Source organism: Coffea arabica, chromosome 2c (genome assembly GCF_036785885.1).
Source record: "Coffea arabica cultivar ET-39 chromosome 2c, Coffea Arabica ET-39 HiFi, whole genome shotgun sequence".
NCBI classification, from domain to species: Eukaryota; Viridiplantae; Streptophyta; class Magnoliopsida; order Gentianales; family Rubiaceae; genus Coffea; species Coffea arabica.
In genome coordinates, this window is record NC_092312.1 from 72,053,459 (window position 1) to 72,074,990 (window position 21,532).

General features: G+C 34.2%; 2 protein-coding genes across 5 annotated transcripts; one reads left to right on the forward strand and one right to left on the reverse strand.

The window, feature by feature from the left end:
• Nucleotides 1-868: 868 nt before the first annotated feature.
• LOC113724638 (histidine kinase CKI1) lies at nt 869-9,676 on the forward strand. Of its 4 annotated transcripts, none has more exons than XM_072076347.1 (9): nt 869-1,490; nt 1,647-1,769; nt 4,023-4,353; nt 4,440-4,661; nt 4,755-5,411; nt 6,267-6,642; nt 6,873-7,447; nt 7,609-8,796; nt 9,395-9,676. In XM_072076347.1, exons 3-9 carry the CDS (start codon nt 4,279-4,281, stop codon nt 9,611-9,613), a joined length of 3,312 nt encoding a protein of 1,103 aa, XP_071932448.1. In that variant the 5' UTR covers nt 869-1,490; nt 1,647-1,769; nt 4,023-4,278; the 3' UTR covers nt 9,614-9,676. The 4 variants fall into 4 exon arrangements, with proteins under 4 accessions (XP_071932448.1, XP_071932450.1, XP_071932449.1 ...); XM_072076349.1 differs by having other exon boundaries at nt 4,224-4,353; XM_072076348.1 differs by having other exon boundaries at nt 869-1,769.
• A 756-nt stretch (nt 9,677-10,432) lies between these two features.
• On the reverse strand, nt 10,433-14,136 carry LOC113727781 (calreticulin). Its single transcript, XM_027252126.2, has 14 exons — nt 13,931-14,136; nt 12,990-13,097; nt 12,703-12,895; nt 12,357-12,615; nt 12,217-12,273; nt 12,079-12,126; nt 11,892-11,978; nt 11,754-11,811; nt 11,599-11,666; nt 11,417-11,512; nt 11,264-11,311; nt 11,077-11,106; nt 10,852-10,962; nt 10,433-10,753 (listed from the first exon to the last, which is right to left on the reverse strand). The coding sequence occupies exons 1-14, from the start codon at nt 14,040-14,042 to the stop codon at nt 10,742-10,744; spliced, it is 1,287 nt and encodes a 428-aa protein (XP_027107927.1). The 5' UTR covers nt 14,043-14,136; the 3' UTR covers nt 10,433-10,741.
• Between the last annotated feature and the right edge of the window lie 7,396 nt (nt 14,137-21,532).

Genomic DNA, 21,532 nt, shown 5'->3' on the forward strand with positions numbered 1-21,532 from the left:
ATATATATATAACTCGGATAATATAAACTAAAATTATAAAAATTAGGGGGGGGCCAACTTTGACTTATACATATATTTACATATTATGAATTAAAAATTTCAAAACATAGGGGGGCCATGGCCCCTCTTTGGCCCCCCTGACTCCATCATTGACTGATTCCTCTCTCCTTTACACACTGAGTCCCCAATTGATGTTATCATGTGAACTATAGCATGTCTGTATATAGGTACTTTTTCTAGTTAAATCTAATTTTATATAAAAAAAACAAAAAGATTGTCATTTTTTTCAAAAATTTTTACATTTTTCGTGAGCATATTTCGCAATCACTTTTATATCTAATGTGCATTAAATCATTACACATTTTTCTACAAAAATTTTAGAAGATAACAATCAAAACGGGCACGTAACATCTCTAGTCTCTCTTAAACGTGTGCTCATGATAAGTATCCTTTAGTCAAATTCTACTTTGTAATGTCATCCAAACCACATATTATGTGCTGTCTGTCTAACATGGCACTTGTTAAGATGTATTTAAAGTGTTATATTTTTTAAAATATAAAATTAATTAAAAAAAATAAATAAATATAAGAGAGGGTAAACAAGTTTGAATAGAAAAAGTAAATAAATATAAGAAAAATAATTGTTAGTATGTGCTGCATATATACACGCACGCGCGCGCGCACACACACACACATATATATATATATATATATATGGGTTAATTACATTTACCTCCCTTTAGGTTTGGCGAAATTATCAACTGAACCTTGAGGTTTGACAAAATAACAATTGACCCCTTGCAATAAACAGATGTTTATCAAAAACCTCCCTAACGTCTTAAGGTGTTAGAGAATCTGCTGATGTCAGCACAAAGCTATTGTGTTAACCCAAATAAATATATCCTTCTGGTGCCCATTTATCAAGACAAACTCTTAACTTCTTTTTTTTTTCGAAATAATAAAAAAGCATTTTCTTTTTCCATTTCTCTATGGTATACTAACAGAATTGCTGCACCTTAAAGGGAGAAAAAAAAAAGACTTTGTTCTAATGTTTGTATTTTGAAACCGCAATTGTTAAAATAAAATGGGAAAATTAACCAAAAATTGTCAAAAAGAAGGAACGAAAAGAAAAAATGGGTAGGAAAAAAAGAAGGGAGTGAAATAAAATCTAGAAAAAAAAAATCCCCTGAAAAATTTGCCAATACAAAGCTCTCTGTCTTCCCAACCCGGACTGCAAAATGGCCTTTGAACGCATATTCTACTCAATTGGATCCTCTCGTGGCTTCCGCTTCCATGAATTACCTCTGATACTAGTGATTAGGTGACTCGAACAAAGCATCTAGCTATTTGGAGATTGCCTGGTGATGGGTTCGCGATTCCAGGAAAATAGATGGGGAGATAAGATCCTATTCCATGCTCATTTTTCCCATGACTCCATTGTTTTGCTGCAATAGTGATGTACAGGATGACAAGTTTTGCTTCGAGTCAAGGTCCAAATTCTAGTTTAGAGTCATTTTTTTATGGTATACGCTCTATGACAATTCTAGTTTAGGAATTTGTGGTTTGAAAGGAAAATGGGTTTTCAATTTTCAGGGATTTTTAACGAAGTGAGTTTTGAGGTTTTTTGGTATTTGGCTTTTGATTAGGGAATCGTTGACGTCTCCTTCTATAGCTATAGGCTGGTTTGTTCGTTCTCCTGTGAAGTTCATGAATTCTGATGGATTTGGGTGCCAGTGGAGAAGAAGGCCACAACTGGTTACTCTTATTTGGTAACTTTTCAATCAATTTTTGCGAAACTTGAGGTTCAAATCATGATCCACTCTGAAAATTGAACTCATCCTATAACTTTGGCAAGATTTCGCTATTCAGTGGTGATAGCCAGAGGTGGAGGTGGCAGTTATGGCAGGGAATTGCCGCTTCCATGGCCAGCTACTTTAAAATATTTTAAAATTTAATGAGGAAGAAGATTAATATAAAATTAAAAAGAATTAAATGGATTTCTTAAAAAGTAGAAAACGGTATTTAGGTATTGTCAAATTCTTTCCTCATGGAATTGAAAAAAAAATATATTAGTCCAGTTGATACCAATTGGGCATTTAGTCTTTACACCAGTTCCATCCGAAATATTTAACAGACGTTACTTAAAAGGGGGTATCTGTTATTTGGCCAAACCTCAGGGTTTGTTTGGTAGTTTGGCCAAAGCTCAGGGGAGGTAAATGTAATTAACCCTATATATATATATATATATATATATATATATATGAGATAAATTTGATGAATGCTAGTGTATCAAGACACCCGTTAGAAAAATACTATTACGTAATACTCCCTCCGTCCCACTTTGATAGTCCTGTATTCCTTTTTCATCTGTTCCAAATTATAGTCCACTTTCCAATTGAAGAATGTAGTTATATTTTAATTTTCCTAAAATACCGTTATTCAATGTAAGTAGTTATTACTATAAACCTACCCTATTTAATGAGAGTTGATTTTTTTTTACCATCAATTCAAGTTCCTATAAAGTTGTACCATATTTAATGTAAGGGTATTTTAGAAAAATAGCAATCTAAATTTACTTTTCCAATAAAGTTAACTATTTTTTCTTAAACTGTGTGAAAAAAGAAACAAAACTATCAAAGTGGGACAGAGGGAGTATCGTTCATTAAATATAAGCTCAAACCCAATTCAATATAGGAACATTTGAGCTTTTGTTCTTCTTCTGCTGATAAGATTTACAGAGATCCCACGATGGTGGGCGTAATACAATCAATGAACTAAACATTCACGCATGATTGTTGGACGTATTTGCTGTTAATATGCTGTCTTATCTTCTATATTTTAAGAGAGTGGACATCGCATGTCTCCTTAAAACTGTTAAAGTGCTCCTAAAATTGACATAACAGATGATTTGAAGCTGTTGCTATTTTTGTAAACTGGAGTTTTGACCCAAAAACAAAGAAAACAAAACTACCCAGAACTAAAAAAAGTATGAACACAAGATTGCATACAATTACTAATAGCCGGATAAGGTTGAGAATAAAAAGGAGTACAAGGAAAATGAAAATTGGTAGTTTTTTGGTCAGTAACTTGTTTTCCTTGTTAAGTTGGATACGGCAGATTCTCCGTTCCATAAATAGTTGCTGAGAACAAGGATTCTATTATCACAAGATATTTCCATGAATATCTCTTCACAAAATAAAGAAGTTTTAATCGGAGAATAATCAGATTACGTAAATGATGAGCATGTCCAAAATCCGTCAATCTCTATCCTAATCATATCCCAAGAACGTTAATCAAACGTTAATTTCCCATATGACTTTGTATTGCATTAGCCTTAAATCTCTCCCTGCTGATTGCTCTCCAAGAATCTTATTAACAGAAGATTTTTTTTTTTTTTTGTGCATGAGTTATCGCAACTGGTTTGTTCTACTGTAGTGTTATTCTCTCCTTTTAGCTCTTTGTTTCTTCTCAAGTTTTTGTTTAACTCTTTCTTTCTTCTCTCAAATTTCGTAGCTTGGTAAGTGGGATATTCAGCATCCAAAGTTCTCGATTTCTCTACGTTCATCAAAACACCGTTTATAAAACAGGGTTTAACACAGTTTTAAAGTTTTATTTCTTCTTTGGGTTTTGGCAAGCGATATCCTGTTAAAAAAATTGATTCCAATTGGATCCCAGAAAAGAATTAGTACTTATTTTGGAGTTTCATCTTGATTATAGTGGTTCTTGTGCTTCCCTTGCCTTCTGAAAATAAATGACCAGATCCATAACCTCTAGCATGTTGGATTTGGGCATAAGTTTGGTGGTTTTTTAGTGCTTTTCAGTATTCGCATTTGGTTGGACATGTATATAATGGTACATGCAAACAAGACTCCTACGTGAATTGTCAAAATAGCAGTAAATTCAATGTTGATGTTATTGTGAATGGTTGCATAATTTGGATGTGTAAAATTATACGGATTCTGTAAGCATGAAACTGTTGTGTATTGTTATACAGAGCTAATATTAACAAAAAATTAATTCAGATTGTTGAAGGTATTAGTGGGAGTTAAGCAATAGCAGATTCTGGGGAATGTCAGGAAACAAAGACAATAAACTGCTTCAGCGATTATATTAACAAAATTTGTTCAATTCTGATGCATCATACATGATGAGCTAAAGGAAGTGTGTTATGGATGTTAGTCACAGCATGAGCCATTAACTCAGCTAATAACTCCATCCTGCAGAGCCATGGGCAGACATCCTACGTAGTGGTGAGGTTTATCACTTCATTTTCACAGAATGAGGCTACCTTTTAACAGGATGGGACGCTGTTGTTGCATTTTTACTCGTCCTCTTTTCTTTCTAATCCTCCTGGTAATTTCTGCAGCATTTTCCTTTTTTGTTTTTTTGGCTGATGCCTAAACAATTGTGTTTAGTTTTGACTGAAAATCTCAATCCAGGGAATAGCATGTTACATGGTCACGGAGGTCTGTTTGAAGATCAATCAATTTGAGCATATCATAGTTTTGCAAGCAGATGAAGCTCGCAACAAAACTATTAGAGATGTTGAAAACGCCACAAGCATGCTTCATCCGTTGAATTCTTCTGCCTTGAATCTAGCTACGGTGCTCAGTGCAAAACTAAATGGAACGGCCTTAACATTTCCTATTATCCAAGCAAATGTTAGCAAGAATAATTTTTTTTTTTTTAAATTTGATACAATTTTCTTAGTTTCAGTTTTTAAAGGTTTCTTTCTTTTCATTCAATTCGCTTAGATTGCGCCATCACTATTTCAAGCACTTACAACAATCCCGCGGGTAAAAGAGGTGGAATTCATGGGGTTGGACAGATGGGAGTTCTCCTATTACCGCAATGATGAGCAAACATTTGCATTTTTCTCGAACTCTTCAGCTCCTTCAACATCTTATACTCAGCCTGTGAACCGTGACACTGGAAAGCTGTTTGGTGAAGCAGTTGAGTCTAACTATAATATTGCATTTAACTCAACGAGATTTTTAGACGGCCCACGAGGGATACTACCATATCCTTCACTAGAGACGGGGAAGAATCAGGATCTCCTTTTCAAAAGCAATGTTCCAATGGTTGGAATGGGGCTCATTTCAATAGGTTTTCCAGCAGATGAAGTTAAAAATCAGTTTTCTCATCTAGATTTTCATGGCAGTCACTTGCACCTAGCTTCGAATGATGGCCAAGTACTTTTTGAGAAAGAGCTTGCTGATACTCAAATTTTTGTGTACAACGGAACATATTCACTGAAGTTGAAGAAACAAAATGGTGCTTACGAAGATGTAGTCAGTAATGTTTCTTGCAAGTTGGAGGATGATGCTGATCTAGAGCATTTGGATGTGAAGATCAATGAAAAGAAGCACAAATTTTATTGTTCAACTGTTGACATTGCAGGAATTGATTCAGTAAGTCCTTAATAATGCTAAATCCGTGAAAATATTATAGGAATCTTTAGAAATTGACTAATTCTAACAACTATGCATGAAGTTAGCACATACATTGCTCACAACACCATTGGGTATTTAAGCATCTTACCGTATTTATTGCATCCACTTTTTCTTGAATTGCAAAGTCACAGTCACATGATCGATGCATACGTGACTGATTAGATCATGGAAAGAACTATAGCTAAAAATGATAAAAGAAGTCGAAGTAACGCCCTTGAATACAAGTGCTCATGCTAATTGCAGACTTCTAATTGCTCATGCAAGTTTTGGTTCAACAGTGAATAAATAGTGACTAATAAGAACGTTTTGCTTCATGTTACAAAATAGGATGTCTACCCTTTTTAGATTCATGCAATTTTACAGAATTTGAAATGTCTCCCTAATGCTTATTCTTGATATTGTTTACCTTTATATATGAAATACAATTATCCTGCAGTATGCTTATCTGAATTAATCATGTGAGATTTTTTTTCATTTTACCAGAAACCAAATTCTGATTAGATCTAATAGGCAGTCCCCTGATTATCTAAAACCAATATTGTCCGAAAGAACTGGATGAATTACTCTGCTTAACAGAATGATATAATAGCCTTACACTCAGTATGTCTATCTTTTTTAGTAGTTTTATATCCATGATTGCAGGCCATCATAGGGATTCGTCGTCCTTAACCGTCAGTCTATCATCCTGGCATACTTGATTGGAGCATAAACACTTTTTACTACATTGGAAATGCATTTTGCTTTCAACTACTTTTAGTAACAAGTTGAACTAAATCAACTGGATAATCAAATGTGTCTTAATTTGTATTTTAGGTATATGTACTGGCTTTTCCGGAAGATGGAAATGAAGCTGCTGCCCATAAAAGCAGCATGCTAGCTATCATGCTTCTTGTTCTTACGCTTGTGGGATCAGTCGTCTCGCTTTGCCTCTTCATTTTTTTGATCCTGAAAGCTGCACGAAGAGAAATAGTTTTGTGCGACGCACTCATAAAACAAAAGGAATCAACTCAACAAGCTGAGCGCAAAAGCATGAGCAAGACGAATGCCTTTGCTACATATAGTCACGATCTACGTGCTTCCTTAACAGCTATAACTTGCTTGATACAGCTTTGTCGTGAAGATGTCGTCCCAAATTCTCAGTTGGCAGCCAACTTGTCACAGCTAGATACATATGTACACGATCTATTAGGTAACCATTCTATTTTTCAATTCCTAATGGACTCATCAAGTTAGAAGTCTAGAGAAGTTGAAGTGAATATTGATAATATGTTGGGGCTGGATGAGTGCTCATTCAATTTCTGGTTCACTTCACTCTAGCCTGCAAGATAATTGGTTCTCAAATGTGGACATGCATTTTCTCAATTTCTTTCAACATGTATGCAATCATAATTTCTCTTTGTCCTTTGGTTATTGTTGTAGGTCTACTAAATACAGTTCTTGATAAAAGTAAAACTGAAGCTGGTAAGACAGAACTTGTAGAAGAAGAGTTTAACCTGGAACAGGTCCTTGAAGACGTTGTTGATATGTACTATCCTGTTGGCGTTAAGAAAGGGATAGATGTCATATTTGACCAATGTGATTTCTCAATTATAAAGTTTCGCCATGTCAGGGGTGATAGAAGAAGGCTCAAAGAGATACTAGAGAATTTGCTAAGTAATGCTATAAAGTTTACGACAGAAGGCCATGTTGTTGTTCGCTGTATAGCAAGGAAAACAAGTAAAGAGAATGCTATAATTGCTTCTAACCGCAGAAGCACATTAAATTGTCTCTCAAGGTTGTGTTACAAGAACGGTGGAAGCCTACATTCGCTTGATGACATCCATACAGTTCATGAAACTCCTAATTGTATGGAATTCGTGTTTGAGGTGGATGACACAGGCTGTGGGATTCCAAAGGAGAGGCGAAAATTTGTGTTTGAAAACTATGTTCAGATTACAGTCGCTGCTGCTGGACAACAAGGATGGGGTCTAGGACTCGGCATCGTTCAGTCTTTGGTAAGAAATTGCATGGCTGTCTTTACTTCATCATTTAGTTTAGTAGCTGTTTCAGCAACTGAATCATCAAATTAGAAAAATAAAAATATTGTCATGGGATGATCCTTGTGCTGTCTTTATTCTTAGAAATTATTGAGTATAACACAGTGCTCATGGCTTAGGTACGTTTAATGGGGGGAGAAATCAGAATCGTTGACAAAGAAAATGGAGAAAAAGGAACCTGCTTTAGGTTCAGTGTCTTTTTGACAGTGTGCAATCCGGTGTCCACTGTCATGGATGAAGATGGAAACCATATGCAAAATGGAGTTTCTTCAAGTGATCTTCTGCATTATTTTGATTTACATTTTCGCTATCCCAATACAAGGTTGGAGGGATCTCATGTCGTGCTCTTACTTGCAAGTAAAGAGCGCAGAAAGATTTCCAAGAGAGCAATTGAGAATATTGGCATAAAAGTAACAGTTGCAGAGACAGATAAAGATCTAAGGCGTATTCTATATAAGATAAAGGAAAAGATGGACCATTTCCAGCTTAATCTGCTTGAGAAATCCGAATCTAGTCCGCCTGACTACCTGTCCGCGTCCAGCAATTCTAATTCAGGATTGAATGAAGGGCATTCAGGTGCTACAGATGGACATGAAGCTCATCTCCCCCAAAGAAAAAGCTTGAACTCCAAAGCTGTCCAAAATTTTATACTGATCGTGATTGATGCGGCTATTGGACCTTCCTTGGAAGCAAGTGCAGCTTTGTCCAGCTTTAAGAAGGAAACACGAAATTTGCAGTGTAAGGTTGTTTACTGGGACAATCCAATTATTCCTAGAAGGAATTCAAGAGACGTGAAAGAGCAAAGGCCACTAATTCCTTGTGACTACATATTAAAGAAACCCTTGCATGGATCAGGTTTATATGGCGTGCTACGACTTCTTCCTGTATTTCATGGTGCATTTCCACCTGAGTCGTCGATCGTTAAAGCTGAAGCAGTTCAAGAAAATGAGGGCTCCTCTGAGATTACTGTACCTTCAAATAGATTGGTTAAATTCTCCAGCAATACTGAGCTTCAAAAAGGCAGAATTTCAACAGACGAAAAACAAGAACTCCAGGAGATTGTAATACATGATCCAGCTGCTGACCAAAGCTCTCCAAACCCACTCAAGGGAAAATCTGTATTGGTAGTAGATGATCTCGAGGTATTGCGTAGAGTAGCCAGCACGAGGATTTCCAAACTCGGTGCTCGAGTGGAAGTCTGTGAGAATGGGAAGGAGGCTTTCGACAAAGTCTACAAGGTCCTGAACGATGAGAAGGAAATTAATCAGGAAACTCTCCCATATGATTTCATAATAATGGATTGTGAGGTACTCTCAAGATCCTACTGACTCTGATTTTTTGACATTTTTTTTTTCTGTCACAAATTCGGTTTTTTTTTTTGGGTTTTGAGATAAGCTGTAACTCTCACATTTTTTCAGGAAAAAAAATTTGAACATCATAAATATTTGGGTTAAAAACAAAAAAACCTTATGTGGTATACCTAATACACAAAAAAGCTCCCATGATTTCAAAACATACAAAACAACACCTCATGTTTTGAACTAAATTATAAACTAACAGAATCCGGTAAACTTAACGAAAAATTTAACGGAATCCGGTAAATTTAACAGCTAGACCGCCATTTTCTTTAATTTTAACAAATTCTATTAGTTTACAATTTAGTTCAAAACATGAGGTGTCATTTTATATATTTTGAAACCACATGGGGCTTTTTATGTATTAGGTATACCATATGAGGCCTTTTTGTTTTTAACCCTACATATTTTCCATCCTCATAGTTCATTGAAGCTGTCTTTGAAAACTGATCGACCCAGTTTTTCTTGTGATAGTGACCACAAATGTATAGTTCGTGCTGCTATATGAAGCTTTTTGATGCTCATGCTTGGAACTTGTTTTTGTTGGTAGATGCCAGTAATGGATGGATATGAAGCAACAAGACTTATAAGGAAGGAAGAGAAAATTCACGGCATCCATATTCCCATATTTGCACTAACAGCCCATGCTATGCCTGAAGAACACAGAAAGATTGTTGACGCTGGAATGGATTTTCATCTGTGCAAGCCATTCGATGCAGACAAACTAATGGATGCCATTAGAGATATTGAGGGCAAATTCAAACATTGACTGTTGAATGGTTTATTTATTTATTTGTTTGGATTGTATTTTTTTGGACTTTTTGTAGAAAAATTACTGTAACGATTTGATATATATGAGATAAAAAGGTGATTAAAAAATGTGCCCACCAAAAAACGTAGCAATTTTTCTTTGAAAATCTGCAATCCAAACACACCATTTTCTGGTCTTCTTCTCTGTGTCTTCGCTTGAAAATAAAGTGGAAGTTCTTGGAGATACTACTCAGTTTTCCCGGACTTTGTTCATCTTTGATTTTGGGTGAAAAATGGAATGTTTATGCTGGAAGCTGATATGAACCCTTTTACGCCTTTTACAGGGAAAGGAAATAGGAAGAAACCGTTTATACACTACTAGTAATTCCTCGCATTTCTACTTTAAAATCTTTTGCCAGTAAAGGAAATAGGAACAAACGCGTATATATGTCCTGGCATTTCTACTCAAAAACTTCTACTCCAATGAAACTGGAACAAAGGTTTGTGCTCATGTTGATTTAGGTGGTTCAATATTGTCTTGTTTCACTTCGTAACCACCTGAAATTTTGAAGTAAAATCCCGGCATGAGTTTCCCAAGTGCAGGTTACATCCCAGCTGTAGTTAGTGGAGCTGTTTCGTGTTGCTGACGGACCTAAATCTTCAATAGGGGATGTACTTTTTTCTTTGTTTTGGTGGGACTTCCTGGTAATGCAACAAAATCTCAAAGGGTCAAAGCTGCCGCATAGCCAATGGTTGTTGAAGGGGTTTTAGTTTTACAGCTTAGTTAACAAATTGATGGAATGGGGCTTTAATTCCAAAACATGCAAGATCATCCATGTCAGACTAATGCTGAAATATTCGAAATAAATCAATCTCAACACCGCTAATGTTCCAAGTCCAGGCTGTTCATAAATCTAAAACTAAAACAGGCATGTTTCTCTTTTGGTTCTAATGGCTGAGCCAGATGAGAATAAAGAAGTATCGCAACACCAAGTCCATGCAGAGCCTCCAATATCTTTTTTCCCTAAACAGCAATTCTACAGCTAAAAGCCAAAAGAAAAATGAAAAATGTCGAGAGCTCAATTGCCAACAAAGCTCTTCTTCGCAACAGCATGTTGGGCCAACCACAGCACTCGCACGTACTTTCCTACAGCTCGTCCTGCAAAAGGGTGGAAGTAAGAGAGTTAAAACAATTGAAATTTCTGATAACAAATCATCATGGTTAACTCAGCACTGAAGGATCAGGCAAGCCCTTACTTTAACATTTTCCTCAGCTGCGGCAGTAACATCTTCCTTTGTTTCTGATTTGGCGTCTGTATCATCACTATCTGCTTCATCAGCAGCATCATCATCATCGCCTTCCTCAGCCTAAAAGAACAAGTTTTTCCCATTAAGAAAGTGCACGTAATAAGAACATATCACAGATAAAATGTGGAGCAAAAAGAGTCTCTTTTGAGAACAACATTTTAGTCAGGAACTTACATCAGAATCGACTGGGTCATCCTTTGCTTCCTGAAACAAAATCAGACAGGAGTTTGAGATATAAGTTGTCTCTTCATAATCAAATCATCACTGTTCAAATAATGCAGTATAAAGGAAGTCCTATACAGAAATGGAATTCAAATGTACTCAAGACATCATGCAACAGAGGAGAATTAATGAAAAGTACCTCCTCCTCTCTCTTCTTTTCTGCCTCATCAAAAGCAGCTTTTTCAGCCTACAACATGAACATTTTCATGGGTCAACAAGCAGACGAAAGTAATTTAAACCTTTTTATTTTTTTATTTTTTGTGCATCGCTTGGGGAAAAAAATTCCACATACATCCTTATGCTTGCCCCATGTCTCTTCAGCCAACTTCTTAGCATATTCAGGATCATCAGATACCAATACATTGTCAAATAGAGTTCCAGATTTCACCTGAAGAGGACATATATTTCCATCCATCAATCAGTTGAATCCAATGAGAAGAAACAATATCTCAAACACTTGAGAAGCAATCTCACCTGCCACAGTTCAATGCCTACATACTTCAAGTTCGGGTAAACATATAGATCTGCATCATCCTTAAATTCTGCATGCATAAGCAACATTCAATCTGAGTCAACTTACACATCTATGGTTTAACAAAGTACATGATCATTCCAAAAAGAGGGCAAACCTGGGTTATCAATCAAAGGTGCCTTCCATTTTCCCTTATAGTTAGGATTCTTGATTTTCTGATACAGAAACAATATAGTGAGAAACACAACTAGTCAATGAATAATTACAATCAAACCCAAATTCAGATCCAACACACCTTGGCCTGCCACGGACCCTTGTATTCTGGATTGGGAATGGTCGGGGCTGTCCACTCACCATCTTCTTCATCATCCCAGTCCTCAGGCTGCAATTTGTAAACAACTCATCAGCAACATCATCACTACTCCAAACAGAGTATAGGTGCATGTTGGCAATACAGGAAACAGGATTCTAATGAAAAATACCTTCTTGGCATCGGGATCGGGAATCTCCTTAGGGATGTCATCATAACCCTGTATGAACAGCAAAAAGTGCTTCTTATCATCATTTTCTGGCTAGAATAACCCAAAAAAAATGGCAAACAGAAGAAAGAATTTGTTCACCTCTGGTTTCTTATCCTCAGGATCAGGAATGTATTCCTTGTCATCCCAATCTTCAGGCTGTCACAAAGGCCTAGTTAATACCATAACCACAGCAAAATATCAGTTGATGTTAATCAGAAAGGAAATGAAAATGCAATTACTTTCTTGGCCTCTGGATCCTTAATTTTCTTCGGTGGAAGAAGGTCCCAGTCAGAATACAAGCTACCAGTCTGCTTCTCAACATTGTCAATTAGGATGCTGTAAGTGGCATCTGGGCGTAGGATGAAGGTATAGACATGAGTGAGTTGGTCAGTTTCACATGGGACGTCCTTCTTGATTAAGTGGTTTGTTTCGTTGTAGTTGAGAATGGCATGAACTTTTTTGGTTGTGTAGCCACAGATATCTGGTCCAAACATGATACTGAAGATAAAAGTTTTATAGAATCAACCACTGTTGAAGGAATTAAAGAATATACAATGAAAATAACAATGATTTCTAAGGCATGACCTGTATGGGCTGTCACCACCAAATTTCTTTTGATCAACATCACCACTGAGTAGTTTCATGTAGCCACCACCACAGTCAAGCTTCTGTTCATGCTTCACAGAGAATTGGAACACTAAGGTTTTATCCTTGTTGCTGAACTCAGGGAACTCAGCTGAAATGGCATAGAACCTGTAGTCTTCACTGGTCTGAATACCTGCATTGGGACATCAAAGCTAAGATCCAATGTATCCTTAACTTCAAAGTTCACATCCAAAAGTGCACCAAGAATACAGGGCGAAAAAGGTTACCTTTATCATTGGGGTCTCCATGCCATTTACCAGCAGTATAATTCCACTCTCCAGCAGTATTATCTTCCTTTTTCCAATCAGACTTTACCCACCGTTTCTCCCATCCATCTAAAAGTGTTTATCAGCACAAAGCATTTTAGTATGACAATCAAAAAGAAATTGCTTGTACATTCATTTTAGTATAAAAATCAAATAGAAACTGATTTTACATTTTAACAGACTTCCCTTTGGACAGAAAATGATATCTAAGAAAGCTATCTACCAACATTCCTCCTTCAGTCTAGCACAAATGGGGTGTCCAAAACACAAAAACAAGCTGACATGATTGTACATTATTCTACAGAAACATAGTCGTCCAATTGAAACAATGTGCAGTTGATAACGCTAATCATCAGCAATGCGAAAACAATGTTCAAAGCCACCTAGGACCGACACAATAACATTGTTAAACCGTTAACATATTCAATTCTTTCCAAACATCTCAACTGGAAAGCTATATAAACAGATCATATAACATCACCATCATCCTCCTGGAATCGCACAAAATCACACCTCTAACTTATCTAGTAACCAAGCAACATCCGGGAAGCAAGCGTACTGCCCAGAAAACCGCCCTCACTTACATAAAAAAAGAGGATCAATTACAACCGACAAACCATTACATCGAATCATCAAAAAGAAATCCAAGTCTCAACTTCATATCGACAGAATCAACAGATCTAGGCAACAGACCAGAATTCCATTCACATTTCAAATCATCCAATCAGAAAACTGGATTCAATACATCAACCGCTAATCCAAATCCGATCTTCCACAAATTAATTTCGACAAGTAAAGCTAAGAAAAATTGGAAATAACTGAAAACCAAACTCAATTACTACTTCAACATTCAGAAAAAGAACAAGTAGCAGACAGAGGGGGAGATCGGGAGGTGAAGATACCATCGAAACGCTCTTCGAAGAAGACCTTAGCGGAGGCGCAGGCGAAGAGGAGGCCGAGAGCAAGGCATAGAGAGAGAAAGCTAGGGTTTATTCTCCGCTGCTGCGACGCCATGGCTGATCGAGAAAGAAGAATTTCAGAGTGAGGACTGAGGCACTGCAAAAATGAGAGAGAGGAAGAGAGTCCTATTTATAATTTGATTTTGATGGGGGCTTCCCATTGGGTTTTACGCTCACGGAGGATTTTGGGGCGGAATCTGACGTGGATCCATTTGATTACGTGGTCCAATTATTATAAGCCACGTAGGATCAGAGTGTCACTTCTGTCACGTGGCTTTTTGTTATTGGGAACCACCACGACTTTGAACGCCCAGGCCTGCTTCGGCAGATGCAGGCACTGGATTCATCTGTGTAATGACGGATTAGCCCTTCTCCTGGGGTTTTAGGAAATTTTCCACGTTAGACTTAAATCCTCACTTGCCTTTTTTTTTTTAATTAGTTAGATAAAGACAATGAAAAAAAATTTAAATGGGGTTACTTTTAATTTTTCAGAAGGTTTGACACGGGATAGAATGGAATCAGCAAACTTTTTATTCTAGACGAAGAAAAAAAAAAAACTTTTGTACCCTGAAAGATTTAATATGTATTTGAGAAAGGAAATTGTCTTTGCTAACAAAATGAACGTACAAGAACCAACAAAAACTTCATCAGTCCAATCGTGGTGTAATATAATAATAAAGAGCAAGAAAGAAGAAGGAACAAAGTCAACCTTGGGAGTGTAAATGACTTTAATTAAATCGAATGCCTAATGTTTAAATCTGTTTGATTATTTTAATAAATTTGAAAATTTGTTTAAATTTGACTTGTTTATTTATCGAAACAAGATTGAACGAGCTTTTTTGAGTTTGAAATTTATCGAACATAAAATGCTGTGCAAATTTAAGTTGATTAATTGGTGAATCAAGTTCGAACAACCTCGTATCAATTTGAATTCGATTCGAGTATTGAGTGAGTTAAATTCGATTTGATTCGATTCGATTTGTTGAATAAAATTTTTCTTGTAGAAGCTAATTCATTATATGAGGAAAATAATTTATAGCGAATCCGAGTCATTGAAGATAAATATTGTGCTTATCTTTACGGGTTAGATTTGGATTTTCTGGTTCAAAGTGTGGATTTCTTTAGATTACTTTAAATTAAAATGCAATCCAAGTATTTCTCGAATTAGAATCAACCACATTTTTTGATTTAATTGATGACTGATTTGGAGGAAGATTTTTGAAAATGCAATTTTTTGTTTACTTATTCGCTAAATGGTTTCTCGATCTAGATTTCATGGGTTTCTAATGATTCATGGACCTCATTCCAAAGACACGAGGAATGCTTATCACCAGCGGCGTGAACTACAGTTTCCAAAATTAATATTTTACCTAAAGTGTAATTTTTGACTTTTAGATCTACTGCTAATAACTTAATGCAATTACTTGACAGTTGTTGAATGAATTTTAAAGGGTTTTTTCAATTCGTTAACCACACTTAAAATTCACGTAACCTACTCCATATATATACATACTAATAATTATTGATTAAATATTATATACACTGACAGTGTATATACTATCACTGTTTGATTCATGACATGTGTGCAATAGTTAAATTTCAAATTCAAATTTGGCATATTTATCATTCATCCAACACTACACTGTCAGTGTAGGAAAGATTAATCCATAATTATTACCTTTTATTGCATTTATTACTTTTTCTATTTAATCTTACTCACTCTCTCTTGTATTTATTTAATTTCCTTAATTAATCTTATATTTTCAAAAATATGATACTTGAAATATATCTTAATGAGACAAATTCAATTTTTAAAAAAAAGCCCAATACGTTTTTGGAAAAAAAGAACAATTATGGTCCATTAGTGCACCACTAATATCCGATTAAGAGACAAAGGAATACAAAATTAAGTATGGTACCCTAAGAGCTTAAAGAAACAAGTACAAAAGTTCAAAATTTATAATAAAATTAGACCTTGTTTGGATTGTTAATTTTCGCCAAAAAAAAAATCTCTTTAACTCATTTTTAGCCACTTTTTTTTACCTCACATACATTACATCGTTACAATATATTTTTCATTTCTCCAAGATAATTACTCCAATTAGTAATTTTCTTGCAAATTAATAATTTTTATCTTAAGATAAGATCATTGCTCTCTTGCAAGTATCAATCTTATTAGTTATAGGTAGGGGTGAGCAAATTCGGTTCTTACCGAATTCATAACCGATTTCAAATTCAATTCGGTAATTTGAAATCGGGTATTTGGTAATTTGGTACAAATTCGGTACATGCCGAATTCACCGAATTCTAATATGGTATGAAATAGGTAATGAGATTATGAATTTGGTAATAACCGATTTCGCATTCAAATTCGGTAATTGAAATCGGGTACCGCATTACTGCATTCGAATTACCAAATTGATAAATAAAATTATATAATATATAGATAAATGCTATTTAGTATTAGTATATACTACTAATACTTTATTATATTATATAGGTAAATGCTATTAATAATAATTAGTATATGGTATTATCATCATATCATGTACTTATAATAATAATAATATATAATAATGTACAATATATTCTTTTAGTATTTGTTAATTGTTATATGACTATAATAATACAAATATATAGTAATACATAACAATATAAGATAACTATAATACTTATTATTTTATACATGAGTAACATGACTAGAATTAGAAAATAATTAATACATATATGTATAATACTAAATATTAAACAATAAACATAATTCATAATTAGAATTTAGATATTGGTAATTTGATATATCATTCATGTTTGAATTATTAAATATTTAAATGCGTAATCTGTAACTTGCAAGTATTAGTGTACTCTACATATTTAACATAAAAATTCATATTATCTATTCACTAATCTTAATTCTTAAGGCTTTAGCCTTTAAGTATAGATAAGACAATTAAGCAGTTAGCAGTGTAAGTGAATGCATATGAATTACAAATCAATGTATTAGTGTATTGACTTTCACAATAACATATGTAAGTAGATAAGTTTTATTTTGATTTGAAATAAATTATAAGTTTGTAACTAATATAACTTATCACTAATCATTGTAATTTGTAAGTTTGTAACTAATATTACTTATTATTAATCATTGTAAATTATGAATTCATAAATTATCACTAATCATTGTGTTCCTTAAATCATAGACTAAGGATTCTAGGTATAAGTTATCAAATAAGTTAAAATTCATATTATCTATTTACTAATCTTAAGGTTTTAAGTATAGACAAGACAACTAGGCAGTGTAAGTGAATGCATGTGAATTGCAAATCAATGTATTAGTGTATTGACTTTTACAATAACATGTGTAAGTAAATAAGTTTTTTATTTTGATTTGAAATAAATTATAAGTTTGTAACTAATATAATTTATCACTAATTATTATAATTTGTAAGTTTGTAACTAATATTATTTATTATTAATTACTGTAAATTATAAATTCATTGTAACTACTAACTAATATTACTTATTATTAATCATTGTAAATTATAAATTCATAAATTATCACCAGTCATTGTATAGTCTAAGGTTTATTCTAGTTTAAATTAACCGAATTCATTACCGTTTTCGAATTTGAAATCGGTTGCGGTATAAATTCGGTTATGGCTAATTCGGAATTGAAAACGGTTTAGATTTCTATAGGTAGAATAACCGAATTCACCGAATTCAGTGCACCGAATTACCGATTTTGCACCGAATGCACACCCCTAGTTATAGGATATAACTACATACATGTTTCTTTTTCTAATCCTGATTTAGCTTTAAAACGAATATTTTTATACACCATTAGGCGTAGGGATTGGTTGTCAATGCAAATCCGCAAAAGGGTGCTGACTCTATTTTGAAAGCGTGAACTTATTGTTTGGTTTTCTTGATCTAGTCTCGTCAGATTCCACGTCTCCTAATTAATTCCTAAACCAAAATGACAATTCGAATTCACGCACATGATTCACACCATTTTAGATTACTTTGGTACTTTTGAGAAGATTGACACTCACTCCACCCTATTTTATTGAAAATGTTATACTTTTTATTTTAAAATATTTGTCATCTTATTAAAGTCAAAATTACTTTTGATTTATCTTTTCAATGTTATTTATACCTTTAATTATATTTCAGACGAAATTCAAATTTAAAATTTTAATTTTAATTGTAAAACCAAATTCATTAACATCACTATCGATCCACTATTTTTTTTTTTTTTTAAAAGTTACAATTCCAAGATACGACAAACATTTAGGGACAGAGGGAGTATAATTCAAGGGGACCCTAAACCAAAGAGAAAATGAGCATTGCAAGATTGACGATTTTATATTCTCTCAAAGCTGGAAGTGAAAGTGATTGGTGAGCTTTAGAAGATTCTGATACCATTGACCCTTAATTGAACCGAATGATAGGATAGATCCAAAAGAAAGCAACTTACATCAAAATTACCAGTCAGACAACGTTGCAAGTCAAGGCCTCCTCATGGGATGTTAGCCATTATGGGCCTACGACACAAACCACAATAATCTTCTGACTTCTGTGTCTATAGCTCCATTAGCATAAAATTAGAATTTATAGGTAAAAAAAATTCAAACTACAGGAATTTGACTCGAGTTTGGTTCTATAGCATCTCATATGAATTCGACTCGATAGATTAACAAACCAATCTTGAACACGAATTCAAACTCGTTAAAAACGTTTAGATATTTGACTTGACTAGATTTGTGTACACCCTTGCTCTTTAGATCATTGCACACTTATATATATATATATATATAGAAGATCATTTCATTCAAACAAATCTGCACTAATAGTAAAAAATACATCAAACAAACATGACACAGATACATATAGATTTGAAATCAATAAATATAACGGATCTAAGAAAATAATACAAATAAAGATAATATCGATGCTCCTATATGTCTTTCATCCGGATGAATCACCGTAATCCAATACATCAATGCATGTCCGCTGACAATCAGATCTGATTAAAACTGGTTCAAGTCCAAAAAGAAATTTAGATCTGACGATAATGAAGAAATTGCAGATATAAGAAACTAGATTCTAGATCTACAAAATCTCAAATTTCACAAAGATAAAAATCTCCCTAGGAAAAACTCAGAAGAGAATAAAACTCTCATCGGAACAATCTAGGAGAGAAGAAACTCTCACTAGAAGACATTAGGAGAGAAGAATCTTTCTTTAGAAAATCCTAGGCAATAGTTTTTTGATCATTGCCCTCTTCTGAAAAGGACATTTCCATAGCAAATCAAACTACGACAATAAATCAAACTACATCTCCAAAAGAAGAAAAAAGGGTTTATGGTCCTTTCAAAACAAACAAATGAAATAGAACAAATTACAGTACAAATTATATATCATTCTAGCTAAGTGCCTTCCATATACGTGTTGTTTTGTGCTAATTAAGGTTTTTTTTTTTTCCCTACGGCATGGTAAAAGTCTATGTAACATGTATTTTTAGCCTGCTTTTTCTTAGTAATATGTATGGTGGGACAATAATACAAGTTAGTGTAAGTCTGTAAATCTGTTTTCAATGGATGCTTGAATTGAAAGGCAAGAAAAGGCAGCAATGTAGTGGACAAGCCCTACTGCATATATATTGATGATGATTAGAATGATGGTGGCATTGGTACCTTATTCCTATTTATGGTGATTATTGGTGAGCTGCAGAGATTGCCAACTTTGGTCAATGACCAGATCCATAAGACAAGTAGATAAACTGGTGGAGGCACATAAATTAGTAGGAAAAGACCTGAGGAATGGGTCATGTGCTTCTGAGTTGGATCCGTTGGCTTTTGTTGGATAATACTTAAACTTGAAGAATGGCAACAAAAATTAATTTATTATTCTGATTGTAATTTAGTCACTCAACTATTTAAGAGTTTCAAATAGACCACAACACTTTTTAATCGTGTAAAAGTATTAGTAACCATTCCATCCATTTTCGTTGTTGAAGTTTTTTTTTTCCTTCCTTTTTTTTATGTTTAAAATGTCCTCAAGGTTAGGAGCATTTATGTCCATCCGGAAATATTTAACAAAACTATACACACAAAAAAAAAAAAAAAAACCCCACGACTGAAATCCTCTTTTTTTAAATTTCATCCCGCTCCTACTGAAAAAAATAAATAAATAAGGCAATCTTGCGGTGATTTTTCTTTTTCTGCTTTTTATTCCCATACTTCTCACTATCTCTTTTCATTTTATCTTGATTGATGGGTTTCTATGGTTTTGAATTTTCTTAATATATTACGTGTTGACATAAATGTCCTTAAACTTAATCACACGAAAAAAAAAGGCTTGACAGTGAAAATTGACTAACTAGCCAATTGTTCATAGACTTATAAATTGAGTGAGTTATTTAAAACTTTTTAGTCGGCATATATACTTTACAACCACAATTAATTAGAGCTGGCAATTTGTCCCAAGTCCCAATGGGCTACCCATGCCCAAAGGAACTTTGGGCGGGATGGGTATTATAATTTGGTATTGGGTTTAAATTGGGACACATCCCAACTATACCCATTAATGAATGGGAAAGGATGGGAAATACTTGGGTACCCATTGGGCTCAAATGACAAGGGCTCCGTTTGGATTAGCTGTTTTTGAGGGGTGTTTTTGAAATATTTTATTGTAGCAGTGTATATGAAAAATTTTTACTATAAAATTTTTTTGAAATATTTGATATACTAATATGGATGGGATGTTTCTTGAGTTATTGTATATTACTGTAACATTGTATTTGAAAAACTTATTTTTTGAAAAAATAGTCAATCCAAACGGAGTCTTAGATTCAAAAATCATCTTTAACAATTTTTATAGTCATACCAGCGAATATAATCTAGTAGTCTTCCTAGTCATTATCCACAAGAATTTCCAACATTTCAGTTAGTTTAGACCTGTCATCCTTGGACAATGATATAAATATTCAACATCCTAAGGACCTTGGCCATCTTGATATATGTTAGAATATGGTTGTATATCTATCTTTTCTTTTATTTGTTAATCCAATTTTTTATGGGAATCTTGAGTATAAAGCACTTGCATGTTTATTTAATAAAACTAAAAGAAATTAATAAATCAAAAATATTAAAATTATATAAAAAATAAAAAATGAATTAAAGGAAAAAAAATATGTAGAAAATGGATTTGGGTATTGGGCGGGATCAATCTAAACTCATCCCAAACTGATCCCGCCCAAGTTAGTCCCAAAACACATATGGGTAATGTTGGGCCCAAACCCATATGACTCGGTTCCATCTCAAACCCAAGCAAATCCCGCCCATCCCGCCCATTTTGCCACCTCTACAATTAATAGCTTAGTGTATAAAACTCCCATCCCATTCCCCTATAAATAAATGGTACTTATTTATTTAACGAAACACTCGAAGCATCATTTCGGCCAGACAACTTCTCTTCAGGATCGAGGATGCAGCACAGGAGCTTGAGTTATGGCATCGAATAGATAAATGCATCTGACACCAATGG